Source organism: Tachysurus fulvidraco, chromosome 18 (assembly GCF_022655615.1).
Source record: "Tachysurus fulvidraco isolate hzauxx_2018 chromosome 18, HZAU_PFXX_2.0, whole genome shotgun sequence".
NCBI classification, from domain to species: Eukaryota; Metazoa; Chordata; class Actinopteri; order Siluriformes; family Bagridae; genus Tachysurus; species Tachysurus fulvidraco.
The window spans coordinates 15656818-15681570 of NC_062535.1; the positions used below are offsets into that span (position 1 = coordinate 15656818).

At 43.1% G+C, this 24753-nt stretch overlaps 2 protein-coding genes across 4 annotated transcripts in view; one reads left to right on the forward strand and one right to left on the reverse strand.

Annotated features, from left to right (window-relative positions):
- The first annotated feature begins 1817 nt into the window (after positions 1-1817).
- ltv1 (LTV1 ribosome biogenesis factor) lies at positions 1818-9640 on the forward strand. Of its 2 annotated transcripts, none has more exons than XM_027179023.2 (11): positions 1818-2006; positions 2558-2689; positions 3653-3868; positions 4811-4898; positions 5013-5148; positions 5239-5485; positions 5588-5715; positions 6089-6228; positions 7025-7077; positions 7180-7383; positions 8772-9640. In XM_027179023.2, the coding sequence occupies exons 1-11, from the start codon at positions 2004-2006 to the stop codon at positions 8883-8885; spliced, it is 1461 nt and encodes a 486-aa protein (XP_027034824.1). In that variant the 5' UTR covers positions 1818-2003; the 3' UTR covers positions 8886-9640. The 2 variants fall into 2 exon arrangements, with proteins under 2 accessions (XP_027034824.1, XP_027034825.1); XM_027179024.2 differs by having other exon boundaries at positions 7183-7383.
- A 1419-nt stretch (positions 9641-11059) lies between these two features.
- Positions 11060-24753, reverse strand: part of ifngr1 (interferon gamma receptor 1) — a 17480-nt gene continuing 3786 nt past the window's right edge. Inside the window, exons 2-8 of one of the 2 annotated variants that reach the window (XM_047803393.1) lie at positions 17478-17595; positions 15899-16074; positions 15651-15808; positions 14907-14969; positions 13262-13424; positions 13015-13157; positions 11060-12035 (exon numbers count right to left, since the gene is read on the reverse strand). In XM_047803393.1, the coding sequence (XP_047659349.1) occupies positions 11712-12035; positions 13015-13157; positions 13262-13424; positions 14907-14969; positions 15651-15808; positions 15899-16074; positions 17478-17595 (1145 nt within the window). In that variant the 3' untranslated portion in view covers positions 11060-11711. The remainder of the gene's footprint in view (positions 12036-13014; positions 13158-13261; positions 13425-14906; positions 14970-15650; positions 15809-15898; positions 16075-17477; positions 17596-24753) is intronic. The other variant, XM_027179025.2, reaches the window with a different exon arrangement.

The window sequence follows — 24753 nt, forward strand, 5'->3', positions numbered from 1 at the left end:
TGCCAGACACAGGAACAGTTTCTTGCCCCAGACAATCACCCTGATTAACAACTCACCATAATTATATTCACTGCTTCATATCTATAAGTACTGCATTATCACGACTGTCAGTCATCACATCATCTGTATATATTACACACTACTGCTGCTGTATATTGTACAAAAAGCATAATATTGCACAATATTGTTATTTGCACTTCCACACTATATGTACATTACTGATTGTTCATATTCTATATTCAAATTTTATATATTTTATTCATTCTATATCCAAATTCGTCATCTGCATTTTCTTGTATAGTATTGTGTTATTTATGTGTGTATTGTATAGTATTGTGTTATTTATGTCTGTGTTGTATAGTATAGTGTTATTTATGTGTGTATTGTATAGTATTGTGTTATTTATGTGTGTATTGTATAGTATAGTGTTATTTATGTGTGTATTGTATAGTATTGTGTTATTTATGTCTGTGTTGTACAGTATAGTGTTATTTATGTGTGTATTGTATAGTATAGTGTTATTTATGTCTGTGTTGTATAGTATAGTGTTATTTATGTCTGTATTGTATAGTATAGTGTTATTTATGTCTGTATTGTATAGTATAGTGTTATTTATGTCTGTATTGTACAGTATAGTGTTATTTATGTCTGTATTGTATAGTATAGTGTTATTTATGTCTGTATTGTATAGTATAGTGTTATTTATGTCTGTATTGTACAGTATAGTGTTATTTATGTCTGTGTTGTACAGTATAGTGTTATTTATGTCTGTATTATATAGTGTTATTTATGTCTGTATTATATAGTGTTATTTATGTCTGTATTGTACAGTATAGTGTTATTTATGTCTCTATTGTACAGTATAGTGTTATTTATGTCTGTATTGTACAGTATAGTGTTATTTATGTCTGTGTTGTACAGTATAGTGTTATTTATGTCTGTATTGTACAGTATAGTGTTATTTATGTCTGTGTTGTACAGTATAGTGTTATTTATGTCTGTATTATATAGTGTTATTTATGTCTGTATTATATAGTGTTATTTATGTCTGTATTGTACAGTATAGTGTTATTTATGTCTGTATTGTACAGTATAGTGTTATTTATGTCTGTATTGTACAGTATAGTGTTATTTATGTCTGTGTTGTACAGTATAGTGTTATTTATGTCTGTATTGTACAGTATAGTGTTATTTATGTCTGTATTGTACAGTATAGTGTTATTTATGTCTGTATTATATAGTGTTATTTATGTCTGTATTGTACAGTATAGTGTTATTTATGTCTGTATTATATAGTGTTATTTATGTCTGTATTGTACAGTATAGTGTTATTTATGTCTGTATTATATAGTGTTATTTATGTCTGTGTTGTACAGTATAGTGTTATTTATGTCTGTGTTGTATAGTATAGTGTTATTTATGTCTGTATTGTACAGTATAGTGTTATTTATGTCTGTATTGTACAGTATAGTGTTATTTATGTCTGTGTTGTATAGTATAGTGTTATTTATGTCTGTATTGTACAGTATAGTGTTATTTATGTCTGTATTGTATAGTATAGTGTTATTTATGTCTGTATTATATAGTGTTATTTATGTCTGTATTATATAGTGTTATTTATGTCTGTATTGTACAGTATAGTGTTATTTATGTCTGTATTATATAGTGTTATTTATGTCTGTATTGTACAGTATAGTGTTATTTATGTCTGTACTTCTGAGAGTCACAAACTGCTGGAACCAAATTCCTTGTGTGTGTCAACATCAACACACTTGGCCGATAAACCTGATTCTGATTCTGATGTTGCTATGGTTTCCCCCCTATTGCTGCAATGGTTTAGTCCAGAAATGGCCGAAAACACATGTGCTGCACTAACAACTTCTTGAGGAGCTTTAACTCACCGATTAGTTTGTTATTTCTTAAGTTTACGGTTTACGGTGTTGAGTTAAAGGTTGGAAGATAAACCGAGCGAACACTTGCGATTTAAAGGAGTCATAAACACAATGGTAAGTAGATTTGCAGGATTTAGAGACATTAGCATGTTAGTTAGCATGTTAGTTAGCATGCTAGTCTGCACTGTAGCACTGTAGCTTCACTAGCTTTTATATTCATGTTGTTCAGTTACTGTCACATCCCGTCTGCTGCCCTGTAAAATCCACCAGAACACCAAAGACAAAGTAGAAATGATAAGAAATGAACACATATATATATAATATAGACAGTTGTATGTACAGTGGGAAAATGTGCAAATTCAAATATAAATAAGTAAACAATGTAAGAATAGGGTTTGTTCGAGAATAGTGTATGTTAAGTGTTCATCAGGTGGATTATTAAAACATCAACCAGCATTAATGTGTAACATCATTATTAGTAAATTATATACAATTATTTATTGCTATTAATTGTGTATTATAATTAAATAGTGAATACAAAATAATTATTTATAATAGTTTCTTGATATTAGCTAGAAATAGGATGAAAGATTGTTCATATTGATGGTAACGAGTTAAACCAAATGCATTTCCTGTCCTTCAACTTGTTTATTTGCTGCATGAAGCCTCACAGGAAGAAGAAATCGTTCATCAGTAAGAAAAATGCCGTGTCGTTCCACCTGGTGCACAGGAGTCAGAAAGACCCGCTGGCAGCTGATGAGAAAGCGCCTCAGCATGTCCTCTTACCTGCCAATCAGGTAGGTGTGTGTGTGTGTGTGTGTGTGTATGTATGTGTGTGTGTGTGTGTGTGTCTGTCTGTGTCTGTCTGTGTGTCTGTGTTTGTCTGTCTTTCTGTCTGTGTGTGTGTGTGTGTGTGTGTGTCTGTCTGTCTGTCTTGTCTGAGTGTGTGTCTCTGTGTGTGTATCTGTGTGTGTGTGTCTGTCTGTGTGTCTGTGTGTGTGTGTGTGTCTGTGTGTGTGTGTGTGTCTGTGTGTGTGTGTGTCTGTCTGTCTGTGTGTGTCTGTCTGTGTGTGTGTGTGTCTGTGTCTGTCTGTCTGTCTGTCTGTGTGTCTGTCTGTCTGTGTGTCTGTCTGTCTGTGTGTGTGTGTGTGTCTGTCTGTCTGTCTGTGTGTGTGTGTGTGTCTGTCTGTCTGTGTGTGTGTGTGTCTGTCTGTGTGTGTGTGTGTGTGTCTGTCTGTGTGCCTGTGTGTGTATCTCTGTGTCTGTGTGTGTGCCTGTGTCTGTTTGTGTGTCTGTGTGTCTGTGTGTGTGTGTGTGTCTGTGTGTGTGTGTGTGTGTCTGTGTGTGTGTGTGTGTGTGTGTGTGTGTGTGTGTGTGTGTGTGTGTGTGTCTGTGTGTCTGTGTGTGTCTGTGTGTGTGTGTCTGTCTGTGTCTGTGTATTTGTCTGTGTGTGTGTCTGTGTGTGTGTCTGTGTGTGTGTGTGTGTGTGTGTCTGTCTGTGTGTGTGTCTGTCTGTGTGTGTGTGTCTGTGTGTGTGTCTGTCTGTGTGTGTGTGTCTGTGTGTGTGTGTCTGTGTGTATGTGTCTGTGTGTATGTGTCTGTGTGTATGTGTCTGTGTGTGTGTGTCTGTGTGTGTGTGTCTGTGTGTATGTGTCTGTGTGTGTGTGTCTGTGTGTGTGTGTCTGTGTGTATGTGTCTGTGTGTATGTGTCTGTGTGTGTGTTCACAAGTTGCTCATTTGTGTTTGGTGTGTGTTTGCAGTTGGAGGTGGAGAAGAGGAGGAAGGAGCAGAGGGAGTACGGCGTGTTTTTTGACGATGATTACGACTATCTGCAGCACCTCAAAGAGCCGTCTCAGTCCACAGAGCTCGTCTCCTCCTCACGTCCTTACAAACACTCACAACCTCTGGGTTTTTCAGAAGAAGACAAGGACGTAGACGAGGATGAGCAGGGCCTGGAGGAAGTCCTCACGATTCCTGTAAGGCTAGTTATAAGAGTTTGATAAAGAAGTGAATGTAGCTGGGCATTTATAGCATTTATAGTATTCTATAGATCGTATGGCATCCATAGTGTTCTGCATTCCAGCAGTTTTGCAGGATAATGAATATATAACACACTCAGACGTGTTCAGTGTGGTGAAGCTGAAAGAGCAGTCGGAAAGACCCACTGAATTAAGTTTATATTAATATTTAAGAAAAGAGGAGGCGTGGCCTGTGTGTTTGTCTTGGAAGGAGGTGTGGCCTCGGAGTGTCTGTCTCAGGGAAGGAGGTGTGGCCTCGGGGTGTCTGTCTCAGGGAAGGAGGTGTGGCCTCGGGGTGTCTGTCTCGGGGAAGGAGGTGTGGCCTCGGGGTGTCTGTCTCGGGGAAGGAGGTGTGGCCTCGGGGTGTCTGTCTCGAGGAAGGAGGCGTGGCCTCGGCGTGGTGTTATATTCATTCATTCATTACCTACCGCTTATCCGAACTTCTCGGGTCACAGGGATCTCGGGCGTCATCGGGCATCGAGGCAGGATACACCCTGGACAGAGTGCCGACCCATCACAGGGCACACACACACTCTCATTCACTCACACACACACACACACTACGGACAATTTTCCAGAGATGCCAATCAACCTACCATGCATGTCTTTGGATCGGGGAGGAAACCGGAGTACCCGGAGGAAACCCCCGAGGCACGGGGAGAACATGCAAACTCCACACACACAAGGCAGAGGCAGGAATCGAACCCCCGACCCTGGAGGTGTGAGGCGAACATGCTAACCACTAAGCCATCGTGCCCCCCTCGTTATATATATTGAATCATTGATTATGATGGACATCATATCAGTCCCAGACAAAATAGTCAGTATTTAATGTGCACAGTATTCACGTGTGTATAGACAGGAAGGTTTAGACAACGCCTTTGTTGTTTATGTTTGCAGGCTGCTTCCATCAATCTCCCATCATCTGTGTTTGCCTCTGAGTTTGAGGAAGAAGTGGGTTTGTTAAACAAAGCGGCTCCGATATCAGGTGAGCAGATTTCTCTCACCCTGTTTACATCCTGTCTTTTTAATAGTGTACCAGTTGCACTATATTTTGATGATGGATCAGATTTGAGTTATTTCTCCCCTCCTTCTGTCTCAGGCCCGAGGCTGGACATGGACCCGGACATCGTGGCTGCTCTGGATGAAGACTTTGACTTTGACGACCCTGAGAACGTCCTGGAGGACGATTTCGTCGTTAAGGCCAACGACGTGGTGTCAGGAGACGTCCACATGGGGTGAGCGCTACGTTCACAGGTGTGAAATATTAACATGTTTGAATAAGACTTTCCAGCACCGAGCGATACACACATCTGTTAAACACACAGTGAAGGAGACGACGATGACGACGATTGGGAGGACACGGACGAGGGAAGCAGCGAAGACGATGACGACGACGACGAGCAGAGCTACGACTCGACTGACGGCGTGTCGGGCGGTGCCGACAGAGGGCGGTGCCGAGAGAGGATGTTCATGCACTGTGAGACGAAGAGTCGATTCACAGAATACTCGCTCACGTCGTCCGTCATGAGGAGGAACAAGCAGCTCACGCTCCTCGACGACCGATTCGAGAAGGTAGCTTTTACGTGCAGGACAGAGGAGGAAGGCATGACGATTTTACTGCTGTACAGAATGAAGATGCATGATTGTGTGTGTGTGTGTGTGTGTGTGTGTTAGTTCTATGAGCAGTTTGATGATGATGAAATCGGAGCTCTTGATAACTCAGAGCTGGAAGGATTCATCAACCCGTCGAGTACAAGACTGGAGGAAATCATCCAGGATTACTACACACAGAAAGAGAAAGAGTGAGTAACAATTGTGTGTGTGTGTCTCTCTCTCACACTGTGTGTGTGTGTGTGTGTCTCTCTCTCTCTCACACACTGTGTCTCTCTCTTACACTCTGTATCTCTCCCCCCACTCTCTCTCTGTATCTCTCTCTCTCTCTCTCTTACACTCTGTATCTCTCCCCCCCACTCTCTCTCTGTATCTCTCTCTCTCTCTCTTACACTCTGTGTCTCTCTCTCTCACACACTCTCTCTCACACTGTGCCCCCCCCCCTCTCTCTGTATCTCTCACACTGTGTGTCTCTCTCTCTCTTTCTCTCAGTCTGTGTGTGTCTCTCTCTCCATCTCTCTCTCTCTCCCCCCTCCTAACCCTTTGTCTCGCTTGGTGTCACAGGATACAGACGCCAGAGCAGCTCGGTCCTCCTGAACTGCCATCGCTGCAGGAGGAAGAGGAGGAGGACAAAGAGCAGGAACTGGAGACGCTGGTCATCGAGGAGCCACTTGAGGAGAAATGGGACTGCGAGACCATCATCAGTGAGTGAACAGTCTGCTGTTTGTTAGTTGTGCTGAATGTTATATAGGAACATTTCTCTCATAAGGAACATGCTCTTAAATATTTTAGCATCACATCAGTGTTTTATTTTTCTATTCATATTCAGAAGCATTTTATTTCATATGAAGCCTGATTATGGATACAAAATTTAATGTGTGTGTGAGGGGGTGTGTGTGTGTGAGGGGGTGTGTGTGTGTGAGGGGGTGTGTGTGTGTGAGGGGGTGTGTGTGTGTGAGGGGGAGTGTGTGTGTGAGGGGGAGTGTGTGTGTGAGGGGGAGTGTGTGTGTGAGGGTGAGTGTGTGTGTGTGAGGGTGTGTGTGTGTGTGAGGGTGAGTGTGTGTGTGTGAGGGTGAGTGTGTGTGTGTGAGGGTGAGTGTGTGTGTGTGTGAGGGGGGAGTGTGTGGGTGGTAGGGAGTGAGGGAGAGTGATGTGTGTGTGTGAGGGGGAGTGTGTGTGTGTGAGGGGACGTGTGTGTGTTTGGTGAGGGGAGTGGGGGTGATTGTGAGGGGGGTGTGTGGTGTGTGTGTGAGGGGAGTGTTGTGCGGTGTGTGTGGGGGTGGAGGTGGAGGTGTGATGTGTTTTGAGGTGAGGTGTGTGAGTGTGAGGGGAGGGTGTGTGTGTGTGAGGGGGTGTGTGTGTGTGAGGGGGAGTGTGTGTGTGTGTGAGGGGGAGTGTGTGTGTGTGTGAGGGGGAGTGTGTGTGTGTGTGTGAGGGTGTGTGTGTGTGTGAGGGGGAGTGTGTGTGAGTGTGTTGTTAAATAAACTCTGTTTTTTACAGGCACATACTCCAACCTGTACAATCGCCCAAAGCTGATTGAAGACCCACCAAAGGTAACGTGGTGTTAATGAGCATTAATGCAAACTAAATGCACTGATACACTGATGTAGCCAGTGGTTTTCAGTGTGTGTGTGTGTGTGTGTGTGTGTGTGTAGCAGAAGCAGCAGATTCGTGTGTCCAGTAAGACAGGAATTCCTCTGGACGTCCTGCCTCAGAAAGGACCGACAGCCAGGCAGGTGGAGCGCATGGAGAGGATCAACGACTCGGACCTGCCGCGAGTCTCCACACAGCCGCGCTCTCGGGAAGAGAGCAAAGACGAACGCAAACTCAGGAAACAAGCCATCAAAGAGGAGAGGAAGGTAATTCATCTGACCGCCTGCACTCCTGCCTTTTTATTCATTCTTTTCTTGAACGGAATTTACGAGCAGGATAAAAACCAGAGTCGTCGCTGTACTATATAGACGTTTGTTTCTACTACTGGTCGCTGTAGTAACAACATTTGCCTGAGGGTGGTGCAACAAGCGTTCGTCTAAAATGAATCGAACTGGAGGGAGATTCTGTGTTTGTGTATAAAACTGTGCGTCTACATACGAGGCCATCAGGAGTCACTCCGTATTTGGATAAAGAAACTTTTCAGGAATTTGTAGCCATCATCGGTGATCATCGGTCAGTAGAAGACAGAACTGCCCTCGTGTCCGTCACGTCACTCAGATTAAACCTGTCCAGCCGCTTCGCTTCCTTCGTCTGCTGTTTCTTTGTTAACGGAAGGAGATAAAACTAAAAACACCAGCTAAATTTAAAACTACATTTGGTTAGATGCTGAAGATAAAGCAGCTAACGCTGAATGGTGTCCGGTGGTGCTCTGAGCCTCGGCTTTCAGTAGACTCCGGTGTGGTTCATGCTCGGACGGTACGGAAACCTGGACTGGATCGGACGATCCTGGATCAGATGTACCCGTGTGAGAAACGTGTGTGTAGCCTGGTAGCTTGCTTTGTTTATCTGGACTAGGATTATATTAAGATTAACATTTTTGGAGAGGATTTCATAGGATCTTATGTAACATGTTCTTGTTGTTTCGTTTGTGTTTGAGCTGCAGATTTAGAGCTTGTGGGTGAAGTTTTTGAGGCTGAGTTTATCATAACACGACCTCCTGCTTCTGAGTCTACTCTACTTTTGTTCTAATAAGGTTCGGTCTCTGCGACTGCTTGGCTGAATGTATCAGAAGTGCTAGAAGAAATAAGAACGAGTCGTGTTACGTTCACATTTACAGCATTTGGCAAGACGCCCTTATTCAGAGCCGCTGAGGGTCAAGGTCCGAGAGTAGCAGCTTTATGGACCTGGGATTCAAACTCACTACAATCAGTAGTCCAGTTGAAACATTGACATGACGGATACCTGCCGTTACCTCTGCCTCGGGTTCTAGGTGTCGAACGTCGTGTTCCGCGTGAAACGGAGCTAAACCTTTCACGCTACACAACACAGTACTACAGAAACACATTTGTATTACCATAGTATTACTCATTGTGTTCATTTAATGATAAAAATATACACAGCTGCCCCAACAGGTTGTGTGTTTGTAGGGGCGTGTTTGTTTTGGTGATTTAAAATGTCAACATTGGCTTTCAGACATCGTACACCGCACCTTTAACAGCCACACATTGTTTATAATGTTAATAATGAAGCACCAAAAACAACAGAAACATTCACACTTAAAAAAGCTCAAATACAGATGTTGTTTCCTGCACAGGAGAGACGGATGGAGAAGAAGGCCAATAAGGTGGCGTTTAAACAGGAGAAGAAGAAGCAAGAGAAGCAGATGGTCATTTTGAAGGCAAACGTACAGAGCATGAAGCTCTGGTGATTTCTGCTGGATGTTGTAACAGACTGGACCGAAAGCGTGTTCTCTGATCAGAGGGGGTTTTTTTTTTCCTTCACTGATCTGAATAAAGAACAAAACAGCTGACTGAGTCAAAAGGATATCTGAAGTTCCTGGGACTTTTTGTCTCTTCTTTTTTGTTGTTGTTCTTGAGTGAAGAGTAACTCGTTCCAGTTACTTCATCCTCCTTCACCCACTAAAACCCTGAGTTACGTGCAGTTACATTGGGACTCAATGATCCCGGCTCATCTAACGTTACTCTTCTGTTGAGTCTCTAAAAAGGTTTCTTATTAAAATTTACAGTATGTTTGCAGTATGTTTGTTTGCATGAACCTTAAACATCGACAAGACCAAATCATACAGGAAAGAACCTCAGGGGAGAAAATGGTATGAAACTTTAACCCTTTTGAAGAAAAGATAAAGTATGCTGACAAACTCATCCTAAGACCTGTATTTCTCTCGACGATTCAAGCAGCCTCTCATGAGGAAAGAAAAACGTAAAGGAAGATAACGACGAACCCGGAACTTTAGCGCTCTCGCTAAACAAGATTTATTTTGTAAAATGTTATTTAACCAAAATGGAAGCTTCATATAAAAAAAAGGGCTTGATTGGGGAATCAGAACAAAACAACAAACATTAAAACTGTTCGAAAGTTTTGGAGGAGTTCAGCCTCAGAGTGACTTGTACTGTGCATCAGATGTTTGCTGATATTATTAATAAAAATGAAATCTAACTTTTATTTATTTATTTATTTATTTTTTAACATCACATGCTGGTAAGGTGGAACAGCAAATATGCAAATTAGTAGAAATGAGGTTTTTATTTATAATAATAATAATAAATAAATAAATTCGATACAGCTTTATAAAAGAAACCTTTCCCTTGCATTTCAGGTTAACGTCTGAACGTTATATATCTAGTTTTATCGAAGAATAACGTGTGAATAACGACAACACGCCGTCATGGTGGAAAGTCTCACTGACTGGAAAAAACACCGTTTGTTGTAGAGTTGGGGATCCAGCTGGAGAACCTGAAGGTGTTTTCATACTCGTCTGTTCATCCTACTACTAACACCAACCATTTACATTTACATTCGATCTGCTGAAAACCGGAACAAGTGTTTTTTGTTTGTTTGTTTATATAACATCAATCACGAGCAATCTGCAGGTTGACGGGGTAGAAACCAACATGGCGGACAAACCGCTGGTGATAAAAATGAGGTCTGTAATTTAACCCTGACTGTGAGCACATCGAATCGCTCGAGCAGCTCGTGTACTTTTATATAAGTGTCTTGATTGTTCGAAGGCAAGCAGTTTAATCATCTCCACAGTCTTTAACGACATGAATCTGCGCAGATAACCGTGCTAACCGACCCGTCGTAGCGTGAGGCAATTTTCTTTTTTCGCATCAATACCAAAAAAGTTAGAGCATCAGTTATGCTTATACCCTTTTCTGTTGGTGTATAAACAAACAAACAAAAACTTTAATAAAAGTTTTTATTGTCCCGTTTACCTTCGGCTTCACGCCAAATTACCACGCGCTCGGACGTCGTGTTGTGACACCGCGAGCGTTCCGTGAACCTTGTCCGTGTTTTATCTTCCGTCATAAAACTGCACCTATGTATATTACATACTCCACTTTTTATCTATATTACAGTTCAGCTTCGACCTGCTGCGCCTTATTCAGCGTATTAGATTCGCACCCTAACGACTCAGCGACACAATATAAAATATATATATATATATATAATTAAAATTACACGAGTAACTATTTTACAAGTTTATTACTCGTCTTAAATTGACCCAACAACCTGAAAATGTCCGATATACCCGTATATAAACACTACAGTAGTTAGCCAAATGCAAATATTTTGCTAGTTTTGTTAGCTAGCTAGACGGCTGGTTTTACTTCATACGCACACTTGACACATTACATACAGGCTTTAGCAGCACTTTGCAATATGTTAAACACAATAAGAGTTCGCTACAGAACATTCGATGTGCCGTTAAATTTTAATACAGAGAGTTTATTCATTCGTTCATTTTCTACCGCTTAACTTCTCAGGTCACGGGGAGCCTGTGCCTATCTCAGGCGTCATCGGGCATCGAGGCAGGATACACCCTGGACGGAGTGCCAACCCATCACAGGGCACACACACACACACACACACACACTACGGACAATTTTCCAGAGATGCCAATCAACCTACCATGCATGTCTTTGGACCGGGGGAGGAAACCGGAGTACCCGGAGGAAACCCCCGAGGCCACCGTGCCCCCCCCCAAACAGAGTTTTCATTCTGTAACACATTCATTCAGTAGTCTAGCTAGCAAAGCTAATGTCGACGACCTTGGAGGTTTTTGATTGCGTATTCGAATTAAAGTGTCCTTTGTAGCATTTAATATTGCAATATTCCCTGTGCTATGAAGTCATCGGTAGCTTTTCCTACTACTGGTTGCCATGGTAATAATGTTTATCAGAGGGTCATGCTGATAAGCTAGCAGTAAACCTTCTGAAGGAAGAATTGGCCTTTGTGTATAAGAGTCAGCGGCGTACGTCTGCGTCGGTAGTCGATGTACAGAGTCACTCCATATTTGCATAAAGTTAAATGATTCTTGTCCTGCGTCACTGAACATGCCCAAATTTACCGGCTTTAGATAAAATGCTCCTGGAGCTGACACGAGACGCGATACGTCTATGTTCACATTATTTACATTCTCTACTCTTATCACATCTCTCTCTCTCTCTCTGCCACATGTCTCCGAACTCGAGATGTATATCCTTTCGATTGATGAAGACCCGGGCGCTTATCAACATTTGTAATTTTGCACCATGTCTCCAGGACTGATTTCTACCAGCGTGTGCGGCCGGTCGTAACCCAAAGCCGAGCCGCCGCTCGACAGGTCGTCCGATTTCCCGTATGCACACAAGTTGTCCAGGGATTCGCTGCTTGCTGAGATTTTAAGCTTGTGCTCCTCCTCGGTGAGGTCACTAGAGTGGCTCGTTTCTGTCTGTGTGATGTTCTCTTGTATGTCCTCTGTCATGTGAAGGGGATCTTCATCGACCACGTTAACTCTGCGGCTTACAGGCTCCGGCGCCACGATCAGGAAGTCGGTCAGGGGAATCTTAGACTTCTGTCAATACAGAAACGTATTCAGTACAAAACAATGTGATGACACACCAAAAATGCAACACGACAGGTCTGACATTATTGTGTACACACACACACACACACACACACACACACACACACACACACACACAAAATATCTATGGTACAGTTTGTTTAACATTTGAACATGGAGTACTTTACAGTGGTTTATTATAGAAACATGTTTTACGCTCTTTGTCTCTCTCACGCGCACACTGTCTCTCTCTCTCACACACACACACACACACACACACACTCTGTATCTCTCTGTCTCTCTCTCTCACACACACACACACTGTCTCTCTCTCTCTCTCTCACACACACACGCACACTCTGTCTCTCTCTGTCTCTCTCTCTCACACACACACGCACACTCTGTCTCTCTCTCTCTCACACACACACACACTGTCTCTCTCACTCTCACACACACACAGTCTCTCTCTCTCTCACACACACACACTGTCTCTCTCTGAGACACACACACTGTCTCTCTCTATATATATATATATCTTACACACTGTCTCTATCTCTCACACACTCTCTCTCTCACACACTGCCTCTCTCTCTCTCTCTCTCTCTCTCTCTGTATCTCTCACACACTCTCTCTCTCTCTCTGTATCTCTCACACACTCTCTCTCTCTCTCTGTATCTCTCACACACACACTCTCTCTCTCTGTATCTCTCTCTCTCTCTCTCTCTATCTCTCACACACTCTTACACTTTTACAGGAACCGGTCTGTGTGTACAAGAGCAGGGTTCCTCTAGTCATTATCTGATGAGGTAGATTACAGTAGATCCTTAGATCTGATAGTACGTCTTGTTGAACGTTATCTTTTGCATCATACGTCCTTTAAAGCCACAGCATCACTTTCCAAACTCCCACTAACGGCTAAGGTTTTCCTGATTTCCGCCCGATTGTTGCATGACCATATCACTACAAAGCGATCTCACTGACGACTTACCAGAAACTCTGGGGACATGGAAATGATTTCCTGCTTGATGTTCTTCTTAATTCGCTTCACCAGAAACACAGAGACCAAAGTCAGAACGAGGAACACGGCACAACTCGCCAGCAGAGGGATGAGGTACGTGCTGAGGGGTGGCCCTGAGGAAGAGCCGAAGCGGACATGAGCGACATTCAAAGATTTGCCGCCTTATTAGAATTCGATCCGTCACAGAGTGAGCGTCATAACGTTTTGTAATTCTTACCAGGATAAAGGCTGCCGTAGTAACAGTAAGGTTTTGTTTTCCTTACAACAGTTTGTCGGATGGATCCCACAAGCGTGACGCAGTATTCGTCTTGCTTTTCTGGCAATGATATGTTGCCTTCACACGTCTTTGACTCGCGATTGCAAGAAAACTCTTCAGATTTCTGAAAGGAAAATATATAAATATATTGCAGGCCTGCTAGATCATCATTTTTTGTGTTAGGCCATCCTTAAAAATATTTTGGTTTGCAGTAACAGTAAAAAAAAAAATAATAATAATAAAAAGGGTCAGTAGGTAGGTCTTTTTTTTTTCCAAGTTTCAATGTAAAAAAAAAAAAAAAAAAAGTACAATTTTGGTGATGGTGATGACGTAGGTATGACTTTAAACAAATTAGCATATCGTGACGTCACTGACTGGGTCTTCAACCCGTGCCTTCGGACGCATCATCGCAAACCTTATTTTGATGCTGGACAGTTTTTCCAGAACTTCGTGCCAAGTTAAAGCGGTGTCGAGCTGTTTTAATGATTTTTTTTAGATGTATTATGGTGCCCGAACCCGTATGACTTTGAACGGTGACCGTGAACATTTTGTTTAGTGACGAGTAAAAAAAAAAAAGGTCGGACGCAAATTTATATCCGGCAAGTCGGTCAGACTTAAAGCAAAAAAAAATACATTTGAGTGGGTCCTAAATTGACAGACTCGGTCGGATTACGGCAAACAAGAATATTTTTAATGATGGCCTTATTCATTTGTTTATTTTGTCCCTCTGAGGTACCTCATGAAGTCCCAGCAGAACCCTTTTAGATGACTAAGACTAAGAACCCTCAACGATATTAAGCTTATCATTAATTATATTAAGCTATAAGTGCTGAAGATGTGAACTGATGCGAAAAGATCTTTTATGTTCTTTCCTGGTGCAGTGGTTAGAGTTGTAGTTCTGACAGGTGGAGGTTGAGTAATGTCTAAAAACATCTACTGCTGATTAACGAGATAAACAAACTCCTTCTACAGAACACTGTAAGAAAGCTGACGCTAATAAGCACGCTGCTATAACACAGAACGCTGCCACAACCGGTTCATCGGCTTATTGTCGGTGTTCTCGTAACTACACTTTTGGTTACGGAGAAAAGTGAATGAGGGATTGAGGTGTATTGAATTTCACTGGCCAGGAACTAAAAGGATTCGGGTGCAAGTACATAAAAGTGCTAAAGGCTGTAAAACAGAACTCCCGTCCCATGGGTTTGACTCTAGGGCGAGAGGTTATATGTTCATTCATTTCATTTCTGGCATTTGGCAGACTTACATTTATCTCATTTATACAAATGAGCAATTAAGGGTTAAGGGCCTTGCTCAGGGACCCAGGAGTGATAGCTTGGTGGCCCTGGGATTTGAACTCACGCCCTTCTGATCAGTAATCCAACACCTTAACCGGCAAGCTACCACAAGTTAGCTAACAAGGACCTTCAGCACAATTATAGTTTAGTTTAATTTAGCACAGAGATTCTATGTGCACTTGGTGAACTGGAGCCAAACCTTCATCACCTGGCATATCCATCCATCCATCCGTTTATCAATCCATTCATCCATCAATCTATCAATCATTCGTTCCTTCAACCAATCCATCCATCCCACTCCCTCACTCTACCTCTGAGTTCCCAGACGCATTTTTCTCTCCAGACCTGCCGGATCTTTCCTGAAACCCTACATCCTGTTAGAATCAGTGAACATAATCCATAGTTAATCAACACACAGTTATAGAAGGGTAATAATTTATAATCACACTATTCTGTGTCACCACAACATTTCATCATATGGTCTCCTCACCACTGTCACCTCACGGATGGTGATTAGGGATAAATCTATATCCCGCGTTGCTATATTTCTCTCTATATTAAAAGTGCTACACAAATAAGGCCATCCTTAAAAATATACTTGTTTGCCGTAAGCCGACCGACCCTGTCAATTTATATTAATTATATTTTAGTAAGTATTGTAAATATATAAATTGCCTAGGCCTACACTGTGATGTCATCTATGTTTACACTATTGGGGCAGTGGCGGCTCAACTGGTTAAGGCTCCTGGTTGTCGAACGGAGGATCGGGGTTCAAGCCCCAGCACAGCCGAGCTGCCACTGCTGTGCCTTTGAGCAAGGCCCTCAACCCTCCCTGCTCCAGGGGCTCTGTATCATAGCTGCCCCTGCACTCTGTTCTATTCTATTTTTCCCATCCCTTCTTCTGTCTAGTCTATATAGCCTGCATCAAAATAAGTTCTGCAATGATGCGCCCAAAGGCACGGGTTAAAGACCCGTAAGGATGGCCTAACACTGAATTGATTTTAATTATCTTGAGGAGTGTGAGAGAAAGAGGGATGTGGACGAGTTTCCTTTACCCTTGCCTCATCGCTGGTGACAATGTACTGTAGATTGTCAGAACTTATGAGGTTGCGTAAAGCAGGTGTGTCTCCGTAAAGGTGCAAAGGGTTGACGAAGTGAACAAACAAATTTCCATCCTTAGGAGACAGTGTGACTGGGGGGAAATCGAGACCACCTGAGAACAGAAAAAGAAGGTGGGTTTAAATCCTTTTGTATTGAGACGAAAGGTCTCACAATGGGAAAAAGAAAAAAGGCTTTTACTTACAGGTGATATCGACTAGTATCATAGCGCTGAAAGAGAACGTTTGTGATTTTGCAAACTCAGACTCCTGTTCACCATCTCGGGCCTTCACTTGGACAAAGTACTTGTTGTAGCCTGTATCATTAAACAGGGACGATATGTTGTAGCGACGGTCCTTTGTGCGAACAGAAATGGTGTTCCTGTGATGCCAAGAAAAGAATTTATAAAGTTACACAAAATCTGTGGAAATCCATTTTCCTCTCGATATTCTTCGACTGCAAAAGTAGCAAAAATATAGACGAAAGTGTCTAGCATTTCATATATACACAAATATATGGTTTAATAACCTATTTTGAGATATTTTTAGTTATTATTCTATACAGTAGGCAGATCATTTTATGTCATTCTTTAAAGAAATGTGCAATTTAAAGGCAGGGTCTCCGATTTTTGAAAGCCAATGTTGACATATAAAATCACCAAAACAAACACGCCCCTAACCCAAATGGGTCCCACCCCTGTATCGATAGCTCCGCCCACACATACGTACGTAACCCAGGCGACTAACAGAAAGAAACGTGTCTTTATCACAGCTGAAGGGAAGAACAATACGATTGTAGATAAACAAACAAGCAAAAATGACGCACAAGCATAATGATGTAAAGGACAAAGGCATATATTAGTTCTGTGTAACAAAGCAAAACCAACGTTACTCACCTATTGAGAAGGAAAAAAGCGCCTCGGCGTCTTTAAGTAAAGTCGGCCACATATTCACAGGTCGGAGTTTCCCGAGTCGATAACTCCTGAGCTAAACGCTGTTACTACACAAAACACGGTTGTAGCTGCCTCTCTACATTAGTACGATAGAAACGAGGTGTTATTTGTCTAGTAACAGCGTTTAGCTCAGGAGTTATTGACTCAGGAAACTCCAACCTGTGAATATGTGGCCAACTTCCTGCTCCTTCAGTTCTCTCCAGCGCTGGAAAGCTGATCCTATATTAACACGTCCTACTTCTTGTCCTTATCGTAAGTCTTTCTTCTCTTTCTTTCTTTGTTTTTATCCTCCATGTCAATGTTAAAACCGCTTTCTGCTAATGTCACACATGCGCACTGAACACTCTCCCCGCCGCATATTGACAAGCCCCGCCCCTTTCTGCTCATTGGCTACACGTTTGTTTTGATTTTTGTTTATTATTCGGCCCGACTCGGTTTTCTGAAGCATTTCTCAAAAATCAGAGACCTTGCCTTTAATGAGCAGAATTATTGGCAAATAGAACAGGACTTGACATCAGCATATAAAGAAAACCTTGATATAGGTTTAGCGATCGCGTAGTCGGTATGTTCTAGATTTAATTTGACTACATTTACATTCTCAGAGTTTTGGTTCAACATCTCAGAAGAAAGTTAGTAATAATAATACTAAAGATCAACTTTAAAGATGGTTCATAGAAGGATGAAAATGATACAAGTTTCTGATTAAGTTTATAAATTGGTAGTTTGTTGTATTAATTATTTCTGCATTCCCATATTGTCTGAGCGCATGTGACCCGAGTATGGACAATCCTGCTCATCCCGCTGTAGCTCTAGTCGAGTGTGTCCTACTCACCCAAAGTCATCTTTGAGCTCTAACTCAAACTCAGCTTCCTCGCTGACCCCGGCAGCCGTCCACTCCACCTCGACTCCGTAACTGTCACATTTCACTGACACGTCAGTAGGAGCGGGAACTTCAAAAGACATTGAAAAGAGAAAAGGTTATACAAGTGAAGAATAAACAGTGTGTTTTATTCCTCTTACAGCTGAGGACAGAAGTGTACACGTGGCCTGCAGAGTCTGCAAAATGTTCAACTAATTAAATGGTCATAAATACTGCACTGTTTTGTACCAGGATGATCAACGACTGTTGTAATGTGTTCTGATTTGTTCCCGAGTCTCTGGTTTGTCCTGAGAATTTAAACTGCCCACGATCGGAATATTGACCACTTTCCAACAGCAGCTTGGTGATTCTGAGATCATTCTTTCACAGTGAGGATGAATGAGGGACACGTACACGTCTTCTGGGAAATGTTCGAATAACCAGGAAGAACTGATATGTTGAAGCTTCTCAGAATGGGGGATGATCAGAACTCTCAGCTGACTTCATCTATAAATGTGTAAGAAGCGTGTAAAGGTTCCACCATCACTCAGGGTAAGAGGCAAGTATACTACAAGATTCTTCTCTGTGTTGTGTGGTGTGATGTGGTGAAGTGTTGTGTGGTGTTGTAGTGTTGTGTAGTGTAGTGTTGTGTGGTGTGGTGTGGTTTGGTGTGGTGTGGTTTGGTGTGGTGTGGTGTAGTGTAGTGGTGTGGTTTGGTGTGGTGGTTGTGTGGTGTGGTGTAGTGTAGTGGTGTGGTTTGGTGTGGTGGTTGTGTGGTGTGGTGTTGTGTGTGGTGTGGTGATGTGGTGTAGTGTGGTGTAGTGTGGTGTGATGTAGTGTAGTGTGGTGTGATGTATTGTAGTGGTGTGGTGTGCTGTTGTGTGGTGTACTGTAGTGGTGTGGTGTTGTGTGGTGTGGTGTTGTGTGCTGTTGTGTGGTGTGGTGTTGTGTAGTGGTGTGGTGTTGTGTGGTGTAGTGTTGTAGTGTTGTGGTGTTGTGTGGTGTTGTGTAGTGGTGTGGTGTTGTGTGGTGTTGTGTTGTAGTGTTTTGTTTGGGTTGTTGGTGGTTTTTTGGGGTGGTTTGTGGTGTTGTTTGGTGGTGTGTGTAGTGTTGTGGTTGTGGTGTATGTTGGTGGTTTGTGGGGTCGTGGTGTGTGTTTGTGGTGGTGGTAGTTGTGTTGTGTGTTGTTTTCATGTTGTGGTGTTGTAGTTGTGTGGTGTGTGTGGTCGTGTTGTGGGGGTGGTTGTCGTGGGCTGGTTGTGTAGTGAGTGTGTGTCGTGTTAGTGTTTGTGTGGTGTGTGTGTAGTGTGGTGTGTGTGTGGTGTCGTGGTGTGGGTTGTGTGCGAGTGGTCTGTGTGTGATGTGGTGGGTGACGTGGTGTGGTTGTTTGTGTGGTGTGGTGTGGGTGTGGTGTGGTGTTGTGTGGGGTGTGTGTGGTTGTCGTGGTTGTGGTTTGTGGTGCTGGTGTTTGTTTGGTGTGTTGGTTTGTGGGTGATGGTGTGGTGTGGTGGGTGTGGGTGTGTGTGTAGGTGTGGTGTAGGTGGGGTGTGGTGTGGTGGGTGTGTTGGTGTGGGTGTGGGTGTGGTGTGTAGTGGTGTGGGTGTGTGTGTGTGTGTGGGGGTGAGTGTGTGTGGTGTGGGTGGGGGGTGGTGTATGTGAGTGTGTGGTGGGTGGTGTGTGGTTGTGGTGGTGTGGTGTGTGTATGTGTGTGGTGTGTGTTGTGTAGGGTGTTGGTGTGGTGTGTGTTGTAGTGGGTGTGGTGATGGGTGGTGGTGTGTGGGTGTGTGTGGTGGGGGTGTGTGGGTTGTAGTGGTGTGGTGGGTGTGTGGTGTGGTGTGTGTGTGTGGTGAGTGTTGATGTGGTTGTGTGTGGGGTGGTGTAGTGTGTGTGGTGTGGTGTGTGGTGGTGTTGGTGTGAGTGTAGTGGTGTGTGGGTGTGTGTGTGGGTAGTGTGTGTGGTGTGTGGGTGGTATGGTGTGTGGTGTGTGGGTGTGTGGGGTAGTGGTGTGTGTAGTGGTGTGGTGTGGGTGTGTGTGTGGTGTAGTGTTGTAGTGTGTGTGGGTGTGGTGTGGGTGTGGTGTGTAGGTGTGTGGTGTATGGTGTGTGTGTGGTGTGGTGTTGGTGTGGTTTGTGTGGTGTGTGGTGTAGTGGTGTGGTGTGGTGTGTGGTGTAGTGGTGTGGTGTGTGGTGTAGTGGTGTGGTGTGTGGTGTAGTGGTGTGGTGTGTGGTGTAGTGGTGTGGTGTGTGGTGTAGTGGTGTGGTGTGTGGTGTAGTGGTGTGGTGTGTGGTGTAGTGGTGTGGTGTGTGGTGTAGTGGTGTGGTGTGGTGTGGTGTGTGGTGTAGTGGTGTGGTGTAGTGGTGTGGTGTGTGGTGTAGTGGTGTGGTGTGTGGTGTAGTGGTGTGGTGTAGTGGTGTGGTGTGTGGTGTAGTGGTGTGGTGTGTGGTGTAGTGGTGTGGTGTGTGGTGTAGTGGTGTGGTGTAGTGGTGTGGTGTGTGGTGTAGTGGTGTGGTGTGTGGTGTGGTGTAGTGGTGTGGTGGTGTGGTGTGTGGTGTAGTGGTGTAGTGGTGTGGTGTGGTGGGTGGAGTGGGTGTGGGTGTAGTCGGTCGTGGGTGTATGCTTAGTGGGTTTGTGGGTGGTGGTGTCGTGGTGCTAGTGGTGTGGTTGTAGTGGTGTGGTGTAGGGTGTAGGTGAGATTGTGATGTAGTGGTGTGGTAGTTCTGTAGTGGTGTAGTGGTGTTGTAGTGTAGTGGTCGCATCGGTGTTGTTTTAGTAGTGGCTGTAGTGGTGTAGTGGTGTGGTGTGTGGTGTAGTGGTGTGGTGTAGTGGTGTAGTGGTGTGGTGTGGTGGTGTGGTGTGTGGTGTACACCACTGGCACAGTGGTGGTGGAATGAGCTTCCCCTGGTGTCCGGACAGCTGAATCTCTGGCTATTTCCACCTACTGATTTATGAAACACTTTAACTAACACGTTCCTCCCTGTTTGCTGCATGTGTGTATTATTATTATTATTATTATTATACATTTACAAATAAATAATCCAATAAAGAAATAAAACTAATACAATTCTGAAGTGAATTATGTTCATTGTCTCTTAAATCTGTAGCCTAGTGAACCAAAGTGCTGAGTGGGAAACGTCGAGGGCATCGTAGGCAGTCTAGCACTTTCCCCTCAGTAAATACTGCATGTGTCTCAGCAAACTGTGGGATGTGTAACATGTGCCATAAGTAACACACACTGTGGGATGTGTAACATGTGCCATAAGTAACACACTGTGGGATGTGTAACATGTGCCATAAGTAACACACTGTGGGATGTGTAACATGTGCCATAAGTAACACACACTGTGGGATGTGTAACATGTGCCATAAGTAACACACACTGTGGGATGTGTAACATGTGCCATAAGTAACACACACTGTGGGATGTGTAACATGTGCCATAAGTAACACACACTGTGGGATGTGTAACATGTGCCATAAGTAACACACACTGGGAAATGTTACATGTGCCATAAGTAACACACACTGTGGGATGTGTAACATGTGCCATAAGTAACACACACTGTGGGATGTGTAACATGTGCCATAAGTAACACACACTGTGGGATGTGTAACATGTGCCATAAGTAACACACACTGTGGGATGTGTAACATGTGCCATAAGTAACACACCACTGTGGGATGTGTAACATGTGCCATAAGTAACACACACTGTGGGATGTGTAACATGTGCCATAAGTAACACACACTGTGGGATGTGTAACATGTGCCATAAGTAACACACACTGTGGGATGTGTAACATGTGCCATAAGTAACACACACTGTGGGATGTGTAACATGTGCCATAAGTAACACACACTGTGGGATGTGTAACATGTGCCATAAGTAACACACACTGTGGGATGTGTAACATGTGCCATAAGTAACACACTGTGGGATGTGTAACATGTGCCATAAGTAACACACACTGTGGGATGTGTAACATGTGCCATAAGTAACACACACTGTGGGATGTGTAACATGTGCCATAAGTAACACACACTGTGGGATGTGTAACATGTGCCATAAGTCATAAGCCATCAGTCATTCTCTGTACCATACAACTGATGTCAGGCTGCAGGTTAAAGGTTAACGTTTCACATCATGAACCCAGTCCTGAAACACTTCATCTCTCTCTCTCTCTCTCTCTCTCTCTCTCATCTCTACCTCTCATCTCTCTCTCTCTCTCATCTCTACCTCTCATCTCTCTCTCATCTCTACCTCTCATCTCTCTTTCTCTCTCATCTCTATCGCTCATCTCTCTCTCTCTCCCTCTCTCTCTCCCTCTCTCTCCTTTTTTTAAAGTTTGACATCTGTTCTTCTCACATTTCTGTCCTTTTACTTATTTATTTATTTGCTAAATTGATGGCTGATAACAAAAACAGGTGTTTGTGCAGGTGAAGAATAAGCGGCGTAACCGCTGGTCGCTGGCGCGTTTTTCCCATGAGATCTTATCAGTGTATTGTATAGAACTGTGACCAGGGAATAGAGAGAGGTGTGTGTTTTGTGCGTCGCTGTAGGACCAGGTGCACGACTTTCAGCTTTTTATGTTTTTCATTTTTCCGCTTGGGTTACACGAGTCTCACAATTCGCCGTTATTATATAAACAAAGTAAAACCTGCAATTTGATGTTGAATATGATTCATCTTTACCTCCTGACCAATCAGATTTGAGAATTCAACTGCGATGAGTCAAAACAAATCCATTTCAGGTAAACAGGTAAACATTCCTGCAGGAGGTTGCCCAAGAGGTGCAACTTTACTGATACAGGAGGGGAATTTTTGGGGAATTTTTAACCTTGCGTTAGATTAACACCCACACACACGCGCACACACACACACACCCACAAACACACACACCCACAAATTAATGTGTTCCTTCATATACTGTGCAACATTATAAAAAACCTTTTCTGCAGTGTGTTTGTACAGCCACACAATATACAGGGTGTGTCTCTTCTGTACAAATAAAACACGAATGTTTGGATTGAATTCAATGGCAAATAGTGATGTGTCATGTGTTCCGTAAACACACAAACAACAGCAATGATGATTACCTCTGCCCAGAAAACTTATTCAAGGTGGCGGACGACGCTCGGGCGGACGAGACGTTTTGTTTTTTTTGCTGTGAACACTGTGTGCGACTGATCTATTGTATGTTGTCTATTCAATAGAGTTACTGTGTGTCTTCCAGTTCTTCAGCTTTCCGTCAGCTTAATTTAACCTTATTCTATTTGTAGGGCTACGTGTTTGTACATCACTGAGATATAACCAGTTAAACATGTTAATAACCACAAGAAGTCGATAATAATGTGATGAATGGGATATTGGTTAGTTTAGAGCAACACAACAACAACAACAACAACAACAACAACAAGAAGGATCACCACATATCCCCTGGGTAGGATTCACAGCCCCTGACGGTCCACAGATCCATTTTTTTTAACCACTGTTTTCAATCTCAAGGAAGAGGAAGAAAGAAGGCAGAGATATGGGGAAAAAACGCATTTATCGAGATGTTCTGGTTGGTTAATGAGGAGATTTTCTCGATGTTGTGCTATTTAGAACCTCGTCTGTAAAAGGAACCCAGCGGTGTAGGGTTCTATATGAACGGGTTCTCCCTGTCATACAAACAAGAATTCGGTGAGGAATGATAGACGGAAGGCCCTTATCCAGAGCGACGTACATAAGTGCTTAAATCTCTAACACTGAATACATTAATGCTGGTTCACTAGGTTACATACTTAAGATAACATGAGTTTAAAACATTTGTTCAAAGTTACAATGAAAAAGTGTCAAAGGTTGGTTTTTTTTTTTTGTGTTTTTTTTTTTTAATTTTATTAAATGCAAAATATAGGGAAAGAAGCGCTAGTTGAAGTGTTTCCTGAACAAGTAGGTCTTCAACCGCCGCTTGAAAATAGCCAGTGACAGTATAGTATAGTCTTCAAAACACTATTTCCACCATTATCCAGGGTTTGGAAGAAATCCACAGGTTTGGAGGCTAAATACTAAAATCATACACCAGACTGCACACATTATTAGCATTGACTAGCATCCAGGGAGATTTAGAAGAAGAAGCAGACAAATCTGGAATTGTATGGAGTCAGTGTGGTTTCTGCAGTTAGAACAATCTCCAATCTCCTGGAAAGACTCTGTACTAGATTTAATGTTTGTTACTTTGTACGTTTGTCTACTCCATCCGTCCAGTCAGCAAGCTGTTATGACATCATACACTTTAGATCTAAATGTTAGTTGTATTGTATTTGTATTGCATTGCATTGTATTGTATTGTATTGTGTTGTGTTGTATTGTATTTGTATTGCATTGCATTGTATTGTATTTGTATTGTATTGTGTTGTGTTGTATTGTATTGTATTGCATTGTATTGTATTTCATCATGGATGACTGCTCATCAGTTAAAGCTCAATCCTAGCAAAACTGAACTGCTGTTCATCCCAGGTGATTCATCCCCAGGTCATGATCTTGCAATATCCTTGCACAACGATCTGATCTCCCCTTCAGTCACAGCTCGCAACCTTGGGGTAACCAGGGACAATCAACTGTCCTTTTCCTCTCATGTTGCTAACATGACTCGCTCATGTCGGTTTCTTCTCTACAACATTAGAAGGATTCGGCCATTTTTGTCCACACAGGCTGCTCAGGTACTTGTTCAGTCTCTTGTCATTTCTAGACTGGATTACTGCAATGCACTGCTGGCAGGTCTACCTATGAACACAATCCGTCCTCTGCAAATGACCCAAAATGCAGCTGCCTGGCTTGTTTTCAACCTGCCAAAGTTCTCGCATACCACCCCGCTACTGCGATCCCTCCACTGGCTTCCGGTAGCTGCACACATCCGATTCAAAACACTGATGCTGGCCTACAAAGCCAAAAATGGACCCGCTCCATCTTACCTCAAAGCCCTCATCATTCCTCGCACTGCAGCCCGCAACCTCCGATCTACCAGCACTGCTCAACTGGTTCCACCATCTCTCAGGGTAAGAGGCAAGTATACTACAAGACTCTTCTCTGTTCTGGCACCGAGGTGGTGGAATGAACTTCCCCTGAGGTCCGGACAACCGAGTCACTGGCTATTTTCAAGCGGTGGTTGAAGACCTACTTATTCAGGAAACACTTCAACTAGCACTTCTTTCCTTATCTTTTGCATTTAAAAAAAAACCTTTGACACTTTTTCACTGTAACTTTGAACAAA